At 49.0% G+C, this 13,523-nt stretch overlaps 1 protein-coding gene across 1 annotated transcript in view; it reads right to left on the reverse strand.

The window, feature by feature from the left end:
• Positions 1–4,788, reverse strand: part of NDFIP1 (Nedd4 family interacting protein 1) — a gene marked incomplete at its 5' end in the record, with an annotated part of 6,926 nt that extends 2,138 nt beyond the window's left edge. Inside the window, 5 exons of the mRNA XM_010146870.1 lie at positions 936–1,002; positions 2,564–2,688; positions 2,863–2,950; positions 3,862–3,992; positions 4,701–4,788. Coding sequence (XP_010145172.1) covers positions 936–1,002; positions 2,564–2,688; positions 2,863–2,950; positions 3,862–3,992; positions 4,701–4,788 — 499 coding nt within the window. The remainder of the gene's footprint in view (positions 1–935; positions 1,003–2,563; positions 2,689–2,862; positions 2,951–3,861; positions 3,993–4,700) is intronic.
• Between the last annotated feature and the right edge of the window lie 8,735 nt (positions 4,789–13,523).

Below are 13,523 nucleotides of genomic sequence, written 5' to 3' on the forward strand. Positions count from 1 at the left end.
GCAAGGGGATTTCAATGAGCAAAGGTGCGCACGAGCGAGTTGGATTTCTGCAGGAACGTGGCAGAAAGTTCAACCCACACGCAAAATTCAGACCAATTGTTCGTTCTGGGACATGAGCCAGAGCCACTGGCACAAGCTTCTGGAAACATTTCCTGACCTTTACTCATGTTGAGGACACACCACGTGCTTCAGGCATCGATTCCGAAAGACACACCTGCCAAATACAGTCCAGCACCACGGGGCAACGATTTTGTCCTTACGATTCCAGGTATGTAATCTAAGGAATACACAATTCCTCAAGGCAAAAACTCAGGGATAAATGTTGAGTATTCCTCTGCTCCCCACCAAGTCAGTGTGGACTCTAGAAATGGGAGCTGTGTACGAGATACCAACTGTTTTCTGCTGCCTTGTACACTAAAAATGTTCCCGCAACGACAAGTCCAGCCTACAAGAGGCACTAAATAGAGTTAAAACCAAGCCAGAACAAACTCAGGAAAGCAGAACGCTTACCTTTAGTAAATAAAGAGAACTCTGGTTCTGGGGAGAGTGGAAAAAGTATCTGGCATCTTCCTAACCTTTGCATAATTAATAAATCCTCTGAGAAACAGCAGAAACCCTAGAGGGAAGGAAGACATTTATCCAGTTAGCAGAGGTGTGGCTTCCTGAATGAGGGAGGGAGCAGCTCAACTCACCCATACTAGCAAGGAGGGACCTAAGTGATACTGCCCCCAAGAAATGAAACCAAAAGGACGCTTTTAGTGTACCTTTAAAACCCAGAAGGCATTCAGTAAGAGGAGGAGTGCACTGAGGGTTACGTTTCAGTTTTACACCCAGAAGGGCATGTTTTGACAGCCAGTGAATCACAAAAGCCCGAACTGCATTTTACAGAGTTTTTAAGCACGCACCCCCTTTTCCCCCCCAGCGGGAACACTCACCTAGGACAAGGAAGACCCACCAAAGCCAATACTGGCCATCAAAGTAACCAGGAAAATAGGTCGAGAACTAGAGAAAAGATTTAAAAACAAATACAAGTTAGAGCACATGGAAGTTTCTGAACCCAGATGTATTCTCACCCGTTTCAGCAGTAACCGGATCAAGCCCGCCGCACGCAGAGATTACAGCATCCTGCATTTCACCAGCAGCACAGGCCACGGGGAACATGCCACCCCCAGGAACTCTCAGTTCAGGGTTTTCCATGCCCCTCAGACCAACTCTAACCAAGGGGGATGGGACAGACTCAATACCCAGCCATGAACTCCGGCAAGCAGCAGAGCAGAAAGACACTATCGAGCAAAGACTCCTATCTTCCCCGACGCCTTTGGTGCTTACACACCCCATTTGCAGTTTCTGAACGCGAGAAGTGGGTCTGCAGCAGAGCATCATGTTCGCTGCACTGAGAGGCTGGGCAGCAGAGCAAACAAAAGCACAGCTGAAAAAGAAATCCCAGCTCTGTGGAACCCTGACTGGATTTCCTATTGGGAAAATTACTGCTTGTGGAATTAAAGGCACCAACGCTATCAGAGCACTGAAGTTCACCCTGCCAGCGGGAAACACACTTAATTCTTTTGTTTTCATTCTATTCAAGTTTAAAAATGTAACAAAAGGTCAGTTTGTTATCAAAGTTTAAATTAAATCCACAGATAAAGTCACCTGCTTCTGTCCTACCTCCTAATCCAGCCGTTTCTAACACCCCTGTTACAGTGTGACCCCAAAAAGCTCAACTTTCTACAGAAAAAGTTAACAGATGCTGGATTTGCAAACCGTAATTCCCAGCCCCAAAGGATGAGGTGTGAAGTGACAGGCACTAACGCTCTCTACTTCTACGCATGCACACCGAAGGGGCTTTGCTGCTGGAAGTTCAACCATTCAGCCTGGGGCGCCTGCGTGCCGTTTTCACAGGCTCCATCTTCGCACAGGCTCCAAATACAGCTTTTCTGGTAGAAATATTTTCTCCCAATACCTCCAAGAAAATATTTTATGGCTTCCTTCCAGCATCAGCACATCTATATACTTTTTTATTTCCATGCCTGTGTCGCGGGCGTGTTGCGCCAGAGGGCACCAGCGAGCTTCTCCCATCCCTGCGACCAGGCAGTGGCTGCCTCTCCCGCACCCGGCCAAAAGCAAACCTCCCACTTTTTCAGGCCCTATTTCCCTCTCCTCACCGGCTATCCCACGTTTTAGAGGAGCACTTTTGCAGAGGAGCACCGTGCTGGAGAGAAACAAGCCTGTGCTGACGGCAGGGCTGCTGTATCTGCACAAAGTGTTGTGCCACGACACGTTCACGGGTTTTGCTCAAACACATTTTGATCCAGCACAGTGGCCCTGTCGAGGTGCACCACACTTAGGTGTGCAATCTTCCTTCTTCTTCATTACAATAACAATTCCAGCATATAAACAGGACACAGGGCTGAAAAGGCTCTGTTCTCAGGGAGTAAGCTTCTCCAAATCTGTTTTGTTATGAAAATCTAAATTCATAACAAACTTCAGTCTAAGTAAGATAAAAATGAGATAGGGAAGGAGAGTACCAGTGTCTACACACGCGTTTTTGCACTATGCAACTTACCCTGACAATAAGGATCCACTTAATGAGAGACAGACCAAAGCCAGAAATGGCCCCGTAACGTCCTGCGGCTGAAGTAGTCAGACAGAAAGACAGGAAAAATCCAATCCAGTTGAAGAGGAATGCCACTGGGAGAACAGGAGAAAAGCAGCAGGTCAAGCCCTCTTTATAGTCCAAGGGGAAAAAAAACCCATAAAACCCTTGCACGCAGGTTCTTCCTCGTGCTACATAAATGCAGGTGTGCAAATAACTCCAGACATTTTGGGTCTCTGCCTGAAAAAAAAGTTTCAGCATGTACTTACTGAAGAAAGTCAGCATGAAAATGCCGTCATTTCCTATCCTCAGCTGGTCGGTGTCGTCAAAGTCATCCCGTGTCACAAAGTCATCATCCTGCAACCAAAGGGAGACAAGAGGTGGGTGGATTTAGGTCAGTCCAGTCCACACAGCAGTCCCAACCTCGTGTGTGGCTCCCCAGGAAAGGGCCGGCAAACTGTACAGCCCTCAGAAAGCAGCGCAGAATGGAGGGATACCAAAAGCTTTGTTCACATTTAAGGACAGCCCCCATGGGCATGGGAATCCTAAATCTCAAAAGGCTACAAATCCAAGATGGAAAAACGTCCTGATTCTCATCCTGAGATAATGCAGGGCATGAAATACTAACTCACTGGCAGTATTTTTGTTTAAGATAGTCAAGTTCCAGCATGTTCTTGTTCTCACTGTAAAGAATTCCCCTACTCATCAAAAAATTAAACTTAACATCTCAACAAGAAATTTGGCTTCTGTGAAGGAGCAGCGGACAACGAATGCTGGCAGGGGTGGAGGGAGAGGCTGAACAAGAGACAACGCTTCAAAAACCAAAAAGAAATAAACCATGAAAAAGTAATTATTCTTACAGAGTGGTTTTCTCAGCCTTCTATCAGCTACACTGACCTCTGGAAAAGTCAACTAAGTGAACGGCAGGAGCATCAAGGGTAGACATGCTAGCTGCCTGAACAATTAATCCTAAATCCTTTCCAAAAAAACCCCAAAGAAGAACAAAAACCAGAGGCAGTGCACAGGGATACAGTACTCTTCCTCTGTCAGCTTGCCAAACTAATCCGGACAGCACAGGCTGGGGCATTACTCAGATGCCATCATAGCTGCCCAGAGGAAAGTTTGGGAAAAAAAAACCCACCCCACCAAAATTAGCCACAGAACTCTTGGGAATGTGTAATATCATTAAAAAAAAAAAAAAGCCATGGCACTGGACGGGCAGGAGTTAAACCAGAAATTCTACACGAGACGCAAAGGAGCACACTCACCCTTCCGGGAACCAAGGGAATTGTGGCTTCAGCCTTGGTTCTCTCTGCCTCATCGTAAGTAGGCAGCGTCGTGGCCACGTTGTAAGATGGAGGCTTTGGAAATCCTGACTCATCCTTGTAGTCAAAATAAGCTGCAAAAAAAAGTTGTATAGAAGGCAACTTGTCAGTTCCCAAAGAAAACCATGTTGGGAAAGAGCAGCGTTTCCAATGACTTCAGAAGACCCCAACTTTGCAGATTTGAAGCCTGCTCCTCCTGCGCCCTCCCCACCCTTCCAGCCCCCTGTCATCCCAGAACAGAAAGTGTGGAACACGGGATCTAACCCAAGGTGATAGGCAGAGCACTACCTCGACATGCACGGTTGTACTTGTTCCTAACACAGTGACACACGCTGTGTCTCCCCTGGCTTCAATAAACAGAGCAGTCACATTTTCAAACCCAAGGGGTTTGAGTGAGTCAAGTGTAATCCTTATGACCAAGTCCTCAGTTACTGAAAACTGCAGGAAGAGTGAGTTCTTTAACCGCCTTTAAGTGCCAAGTCCTTTTTGGAAGGGGCACAGCATCATCCAAATGCCAAATCATGAGAGGGGAACCACAAATCCTCACAGCACTTTGATTTTTAACCTTTTTCAATCTACTGAGAACACTGTGAAATGTAACTTGACCACCGCTTGATGGGATGACATCGGATGAATGCAGCCAAAATGCATCTTCCAAACCACAAGCAACAGCAGTCTGGATCAATTCTGATCCTTTGCAGCCTTGGTACGGACGCTGCAATGCCATCGTCGGGAAGGAGAGCAATTAAGAGAGCAAACCCAGCTACTGGAGTTCCACGTACCTGTGTTCTCCGCAGAAATGCTGCTGTAGGGCGGAGGGGCGTCACTCACCACCGGTGCACTCTCGCCTGGCTCCTCTTCATTCTGCAGCTGACCAGACCACACACAAGAGAGGTTAACGGGGTTTCCCTGGCTCTGTGCAATGACCCCTCCAGTTTTAATCACACACAACAGGCTCCTCTGGCAGAAGACTGTTCTAGGCACCGTGGGACACTGGAGCAGCTGCCCAGCTTCCCTCCCAAGTGGTCCCACTTGGAACCAGCAACGTGCCACCTCAGTTGTAATGTGGTTTTCAGTCGTATCCTCACACCAAGGCACAGCATACAGCTTTTCAGTACCTTTCCGTTTCCCTGGCACTTCCTCAGATTCCCCAGCTCACACTGCTCAGGAGCTGCAGGTGCATCTGGTTTAGTCAAAGAAATACCATGGGATAACCAACACAAGTCTCCATCGCTGCCTGTGGCTTTCCTAAGGAAGGGTTTTTCATGGATACATTACATAACGGCACATATAATACATGCATCTTGCCATTTCCCTCCAACCTTTCACACTGTATGACTGCAAAGGAGTTTATTTTGTGCACTGTGCTTCCCACGGGCTCCGTATAAATAACCGTACAGCTTATCAAGCACCCAGCGTCGCTCGCACGAAGCAGGTAGGAACGCAGGCTTGGGTCAGAGATGCTGCCAATCCCAGGCCAGGAGCGTTCAAAGCAGAACACACCAGAAAGGATTTTACAAAGCTGCTGCCATCCAGGTTTTTTTTTTCCCCCCCTTCTTTCCATTTCTCATCAGGTCAAAGAAACCGAGTTTTGATGCAGAAAACCAACTCATTTGAAAAAACAAAAAGCACCTTGGGACTGCACCACCTGGCTAACGGAAGCACCACCCCCGGTTGCAGGCACGGTGAAAACAGCAGCGACCCTGCAACTTCTCCCTTAGCATCCTGACCTACCCCCCCCAGACCCCTGCCAATACTCCTGAGGCCACCCCTGACCTTCGGCTGTCTCTGGAGACATGGTGCCATTCCAGTCCTTCCCAAGCAGGGGGGTGGGAAAGTGGGCATATGGTTTTATTTCACTTGTATGTCTAATCAGGGATCACCTTGCTGCTCTGACAGCAGACTCCATCCTCTCCCCATTAGTATGTCCCAGATAGCAGAGGTGGGAAAAAAAAAGGAGGGAGCTGATAAGCCCCAAGCTTTCTGGGTAAGAACTCCCTCCATGGCACAAAGCTGAACCAGTTCCTTGAAGAAGGAGAAATGGAGGATCCCTATGAAAATTTAATCCGCATTACACCAAGAGCAGCTCCCAGCACAGACGCTGGGGCTGTCAGCAATAGCCACCTGAAACGCTGGGACCCGGCCAGCTGTGAACCCACATCAGATCAATCCCTTCCTGCACCCCAGGAGCGAGGCCATGGGGCACCCAGGGCGGAGGTGGCAGGTACCGGCCTCCGTAGCCGCGGCTTTAATTAGCCACAGGGTGTGCAAGCAATTAACAGGGCAAGCTGCAGCAGGTCCTACAACAGCAATGCGTCCTCAGCTTTTCCAAACCCGCTAACCCAGCACGAGCCCTCACCAGGAAAGAAAAATGCCTTCCTTTACAAACCCCACGGAGTTCAGTCATAGAAGAAAACGCAAACTACCTTGTGAAGTAATTGTGTATTAAAGTAAGTCTTAAAAATAAACTAAGAGAGCACTGCTGCAGAAATTCAGGAGCAGCCTGTACCCAGCAGGAGAGGGCAACCTACAGGACAATCCCGTAAGATGCAGAGTCAAACTCGTTGACTTAGTCTCGCCCAGCTCTGAAGTCTAGGAACTCTCAGAAAACTCTGACATGCTCATCTTCAGTCTACCCATGACAATTCAATACTTCTCTCCTTTTTTACTTCTGCTTAGCAGGATGCAGTCTATTAACGAAGGAGAAGAGGCTCCGACGCACCAGGGATGCTCCGGATACCGCATGCCCTGCATTACCTGCTCTCCCAGTGAGGAGGCGGCAGGAATTAAAACCCTGATGTTGGTGAGAAGACACACAACCCCAAAGTACAATCCCTGAGGAGGGGGAAAGGAAAGCACTAGGTGAGACAACACTGCAAGAGATGAAACAGAAGAGGACAGTCAGTCGAGTGTAATATCAATTCTTGCAAGGTTGTTCTTTCATTAGCAAAAAGAAATATGCATTTTTGCCTCTGCCTCATGTGGGAGAAGCCAGCTGAATCATAGAATCCCAGAGCGGTCTGGGATGGAAGGGACCTTAAAGCCCCCCCAGTCCCACCCCCTGCCATGGGCAGGGACACCTTCCACTAGACCAGGTTGCTCCAAGCCTCATCTTGCCTGGCCTTGGGCACTTCCAGGGATGGGGCATCCACAACTCGCTGAACTCACTGCTAGCTTCAAACCATCATGATTCAGGCAGTGACACAAAAAACGTAGCTGTGTTTTTAAAGTTGAGCTGGAGGCTGTAGGAGGTATACAGTGATAGAAAACAGATTTTTCTGCTAATGGACAAGGTACACAAATGCCTTCCAGGCTTTTTAATGATTCCAGGCATCTAAAATTCAACTAAGTGCTTATTAGCAAAGCAAAAAGGCTTCATGTGACAGGAAGAATGAGTCATCAGGCCTCGCATGGCCCTGCACGCTGCACCGCTGCACCGAGCTCGCCTGGCATCTCCCATCTACGGCGGGTCCGCAGGATGAAGGCGGCGACGAGGAAGCCTGGGCTGCTGGGGTTGGCAGGCAATTCCCTCTGGGCCACTGCTCAGAGTCTTCCGAGCCCGGAGCACGCGATTAAAGCCGTGCTTGACTGAAGCCTCTTGCGCTGCGGCCGTGGGGCATTCTTCCCTTGGTTCGCTGATGGATTTGAGCTTTTAAAGCAAGGTCCTGGTATTCGTGGCATTAAAAAATGAGACGGTCTTTACAGCGGTGCACCCAGCTACTGAAACGAAAGTTTGGCTGGGTTTTTTTTTCACCAGATTGCTAAAACAACCGAAAGCTGCCTGACAGAATGGGATAAGACCCAGGGACATTTATTTTCCAAAGAAAATTCTCTCAGAAGCTGGGCTGGGAGCAAGATATCGCCCCCGCCCGCCACTTCCCCTGCTGGTGGCACATCACGTGTAAACACACGCAGCACAGCAGCATCCAAGTTCACTTACCCAATGGGTTTAAACATTTCCATGTCAACTTTAAAGAAAACATTTCCAATAAATATATTTGATAATTCTCCCAAATTTTCTGAGCTTTGGCAGTTTGGCTCTTTCTTTTTTTACCCTCCCCTTGCTCCAAGTCCACAGGCTGCATGGAAGTATTCTTTATATTAAATCGGGATCTCTCCAAGCTTTGTCCCAGCAACATACCTTAACTCAGCAGCGTACCATGAACGTTCACAGCATTTCAGTTCTCAGTCTCCCTCTGGCACACAAGGTAGAACCACACAGAAATCCCACAGTGAAGATAACCCAGCCAGATCTCAGGTTTTGTTGTTACTATGGTTTCTGGGAGTTTTCAAAACGTCAGATACTTAGGCTAATGACAGAAGGATAATTGATATTTTTTCAAAAGGTGACGGGATTTATTTTTTTCAGAACAATGAAATCATAACCTTAGCAAGCCAAATGTTAAAAAAAAGCCTAAAAAATGTGTTTCACTACTAAATTTGAGAGTACTCCAGGAAGGCAACAGCCTACCCATCAAAAGGTTACACTTCACCCCACTGCAACACCCCTTACTTTTCTCCTTCACATATCTTTGGCCTTTTCGAAGGAAATTAAAGTTTCTGCCAACTCTGAGGGAGAGGAGAATTATTTGTACTGACTCACCTTAAACGTACCCTGATCTGAAATCCTGACACTGCCCAATGCTGCTGCAGGCTCCTGTAACTTACTATCAGCTTATTAACCAGGAGGAATAACGATAAGCTATTAGACAAGTCAACACACACGCATCAGCCCTCTCCCTGATGAGCAAATAACTGTTTTCTCCCGCAGGTGCTTCCAGTTCGCGGCACCGAGGGGGGGTGATGGCCCCGCACAGCGTCCACCCCAGCTACCTGCGCAGCGTGCCGTGTGGCTCTTGGGTGACACGCTCGGCTGGCACCCTCGCCAACCTCCCCGGCTTCTCCCTGCTCCGCGAGATGCTGATGCTCCTGCTTGAGCCTCGCACCGGGGAAGCAACCCTCTCCCAAGCTGTGAGCACAGCCCAACTCCGGGGAGCCACCTCCCCAGGTCTCTGCCAACCTGAGCTGCACCTTCACTTTAGTAAAGGCCTGAAAAATGTGCCTCCACCTCTTCTTTTCCCAGCCAGAGCAGCTCCCTGCCACGCAGCGAGCACCCAGCAGCGCCCACGCAGCGGGATGCTTGGAGCAAGGACCAGAAACCAGCGGGAGCATCTGCCTGAGGGGCACGTTTGCAACGACCCTCCCAGTCACCGAGGTAAAAACCCAAATCAAGCCAGTTTTATGTCCACCGAAACACAACCCGCGCTCAGGAGGAGGTTGATCTTCGCTGACTCACTGTGGGCAATGGCCTGACAACATGGAAATACACCTCAGTCCTGGGAAACACACTGATCTAATTCCCTTGCCTCTGCTCAAACCAGGAATTATACTGGTCTGACTAGGCCATAAACAAGCACTTGGGCTAGCAGAAACCTGTGCCTATGGACTGTCCTTAGAGTCCAGTGTTTGAGGTCTTAATGCAGAAGAAGTAGGTTTTTATGTTCCAACTGTCATTAAATGTCACACACTTCAAGCACAAGGCCTTACCACAATGCTTAGAATCACATTTAGCATCTTTCTGGACATTAAGACATAACAGAAAGAACTCTGGTTCTTTTCAGCATTTTAAAATCTCATTATTTTTTTAATTGTCACATGAAGAATGTTAAGTGTCTTCAGTGAAAAAAAATATCCTATGGTGCTACCATATACTAAATTTGGAGATTTCACGAGAAGAGGCAGAACCGGAAGGAATGGAAACACCTCAATACTGATTTTTTTCTTATTAGTCCCGAAGAATCCAAACTCACAGACACAAAACTTGCTACCTGCTTCTGGTACAGCTCCTTTGGAAACACGAAGCCAAGCAGGAAGATGCCGTACCTCCTGGGAGCCCCTTAATAACCCACAGGCCTGAGGGGCTGTTCCTACACCTGCTTCTCAGGTGGGTTACCGACTGCCACTGAATTTCAGGGATGAGAGAGAAGTCGCCAAAGCCCAAGTAAGAGTCCAACAATCCTGAGATAGCATTTATTTAAAAGGCTGCACAGAAGGCTATTTTCTCCTGTTACACAAGCTACGTGATGATACTGTACTACTACTGTCCCACCACCTTTCCCGAGACCTTTTGAGTTTTAGAGGTGGAATATATTTTAATTCTACAACCAACCACTTTTTCACGCAGAACCACCAAAACCTTGCGAACTCCCCCGACAGGTGCTGTTGCCTACAGAGCAGGTGTTATGGAACAAAACAGGGCGACTTTCATCACCTGAAGGCAGACAGGGCTGGACACGGGGCAGCTTCCGAGGGAGCGCGTGCTCCCCATCGGCTGTAGCGGCACCCAAGCGGCAGCTGTGCGAGAGGCCGACTTTACTCTGCAACTGGTTTACACCTTTAGTGGTTTTCTGTCACTGCACACCTCCTGTTCCACTCGGCTGAATACAAAAGAGGGGAAAACCAAATGTGAGAAGAGCCTACCCTTACCAGTCTTATCACCTGCCTGTATCTTTAGCAAGCACATCTTCTGCATGCTACAAGTACCTCACCGAGGAAACGGAGAGCCACTGACATCACCAATTCTAACTGCTGACATTAAAAGATACTGTATGTTCTCATCTTCTAGTTTTGATCTGCGCACCCGTCTCAGCTGTAAAATTAATTACAAGTTGCAGGTAAGCACAAGGTGGCAACTGGTGTCTGCAGGCCTATTTCACCCCAGCCCTCGCAGATACAAAGTAAGCACTGCGGTCCTTCACGATTCAAAGTGCATCCACATTATATCTCCAGCAAGCTCTCTCTTCTACAGTTTCACTGAAAGAAAAGGAAGAAAGATTTTTTTCCATTTGTCTGGTTACGTTTTCCATAGACTCCTCCCATTACAAAATGATTCGTGATCCATAGGAATACGTCTTCATTACTGAACACACCCACCGCTTTCTAGGTGGGTTTACGTTACTCACGTCCATCACATCGATTTTCAAATGCCTCAAGTCACAAGCACGCCTCGGTTAACACCCAGTGTAAACAGGCCTCTTAAAAGCCTGGTGGTGTTTCCCAGAACGGAGGCTAGCTTCTGCTCGAAGCATGAAACTCACTTCTGCCACCGAACTCGCAGCCCAGGGGTTATAACCAAAAGGCCTTAAGCCACCTAATCCTAACGACATCCCTGTATAACTTTCCCAAAGGCAAGCCAAAATAAGAACAGCCTCCCAGTGTCCCTTTTTGGGAAACAGCACCACCCAGGATAACGACACCAGGGCATGCTGCAGCCTTCCTTCTCCCCAAACATCTCCCATTGCCCCCTCCAACGAGCAGAGCCTGGTCACCCGGCCTGCCGAGGAGGAACCGAAACCAGGGGTCTGCCCTGGTCACCCTGCCCAGCTGCCCCAGCCCCTGCTCCCCACGGAAAGGGGCCAGGGGAAGCCAAGATCCTTTTTCTGGAGTTTTAGCCTTATTCCTCATCGACCGGCACTTCCTCAGTCTAGCAGACCAGACTGCCACATCATCCAAAGGCGTCACCGCAAGCTATTTTTTATCAGATTATCTAATGCCTGAACAAAGCACAAGGGCTAGAAAGTTAGCTGTAGAGAACAAACCGTACACCCCTGCAACAGTGCAGTGAAGGGGCACAGCTGTGACTTAGCAGGGAAGGGGGCTGCTGGGGGTGCACAGCCCAGCCCCGTCTGCAGGGCAGCACGGGCTGAGAGACAACTGAGGTTTCAAATTCAGTTATCATTTGCTGTTGTCATCACATTATCCCCATTAACTCTCACCCTTTTTTTTCTGGAAATACACACCCTCAGGGAATCCTACAAGTATTTTACACATCAACAGTGCCCACACCTCAACAGCGCTGCTCCTACCCCCAGGTCGACACACCAGTAACACTTCCAGGTGCAGGGCTAACACGGCCATGCCATGCTTGGAAGGTGCATCACATTTAGCTGTACAGAAACCGCCTGGTTATCCCTCTCCCCCCTCCCCCCCCAAATTATCAAGTTTTAAAATCCTCAGTTCTCCTCCACTGCCTCATAATCCAGCAATTTAAAAGATTAAAGAAGCTTGTTCTGAATTTCTACAGGCTCCCTCCACTTACTGGATCCTGCATTCAGTGCCAGCCCTCATGGTTATCAATTCACTACAAGCCTTTCTCCATTGGCACATGGCACGTTCATTAACTGTACATTCATACGTACAATGAGCTTCAATGTATGGGGAAAAAAAAAGGATACACTCAACACTAGAGAGTCTCTCCCACCCTCTCGTCTCCTCCTCGGCGAAATACCAACTCTGCATCTTCAGTTTCACAGCCTGCAGGGGGGTTTGGAGCAACACAAGCATGAGGAGCCAGGTCAGCGGTAAGAGACACTTTACAATATGAATACCTGGGATCTGGCAGAGGGCAAGGGGAAAAAAAGCAATTTGGAAACAACTACACAAAAATGAAGATGTTTACGTGTGAGTTTCTGATTCCGCACTCCAGTTACACCAGTCGTTTCACGAGGCCTCCACTACCTGTTTGCCTTTAGCAACAGAAATCCTATGGGGCAGAGCCTGCCTCCCTAATTTCTGCAGCACCGCGGAGCTATGCCCTACAGCAGGCAGTGTCTGCTGGCTGTCCCATGTGTCAGCAGGCCCTGGCGAAACGACAGCTTCACACAGCTCTCTAAGGAAACCGGGACTGCCCTTATCGGTCAGGTATGGACTCACCGAGGAGCAACGCAGGAGCATCCCTCGGCACATTCTGTCACCTACCCCCACGGGCTCAAGGCGATGGGACACGAAGCCAGATCCCTTTGCAAAAGACATTTGCGAAGACGTTAGTCAGCGTCAACACCAGCGGCAGCACTGACAGGAAAGGCGATTAGTGAAGAGACCTGATTATCTGTACCTACTGTTTCCGAGAACAACAGCGAAGAGATTTGTCTTGGTAAGTGAACACATCTGTTTGCACAGAACAAAAAAAGCCTCTAAGCTTTACTTAACTTTCACATTTCTAATAAGGAAAAAACAGTGACCTCCAGCTGTCACGATGAGACTAATATTCTATCCCAAGGAGAAGGTGCGTATCGTATTCCGCGAGCCTACCCACGCTGGAAATGCTTCCAAGGCAAAGCCGTATCAGCCATTTCTCGTAGGATCCTCTGTGAACAGGCAAGTCCTGTGCACCAACTTGAGGGATGCCTCTCCCTCCCTTCAGTGCACATCAGAGAGGTGGGCGAGGAGGAGCCGGGTCACACCACGGGGCCCACACGAACCCGAACCAGAACCCTTCCTGTGCGGCTGACACCCCTCTCCTTATGGAGGCAGGGAAGAGAACAACCCCAAAGTCACCAGGGAGCTCAGTAAAGGGCAGCCTCCGGCCTATGGCGGTTTCCATCTGAGCTGGAGGGGACGGACAGGTTAAAGACGGAGTGAAATTACCGATCTCAGGCCGAGGCAGAACAAGTTCGCTCCTCGGAGGAGCCCGCACCAAGTTCGCTGACCTGCGGGCGCTGCAGCATCGCCGGGAGCCGGGGAGGAACACGACCGGGGGGCAGCACCCCAAGCACAAGGTCGCTCCGGCCCCTGCGCCCCGCTCCGCCCCGGGGAGAGGCCTGGGG

Source organism: Eurypyga helias, unplaced genomic scaffold, assembly GCF_000690775.1.
Source record: "Eurypyga helias isolate BGI_N326 unplaced genomic scaffold, ASM69077v1 scaffold29782, whole genome shotgun sequence".
In the NCBI taxonomy this organism is placed as follows: domain Eukaryota; kingdom Metazoa; phylum Chordata; class Aves; order Eurypygiformes; family Eurypygidae; genus Eurypyga; species Eurypyga helias.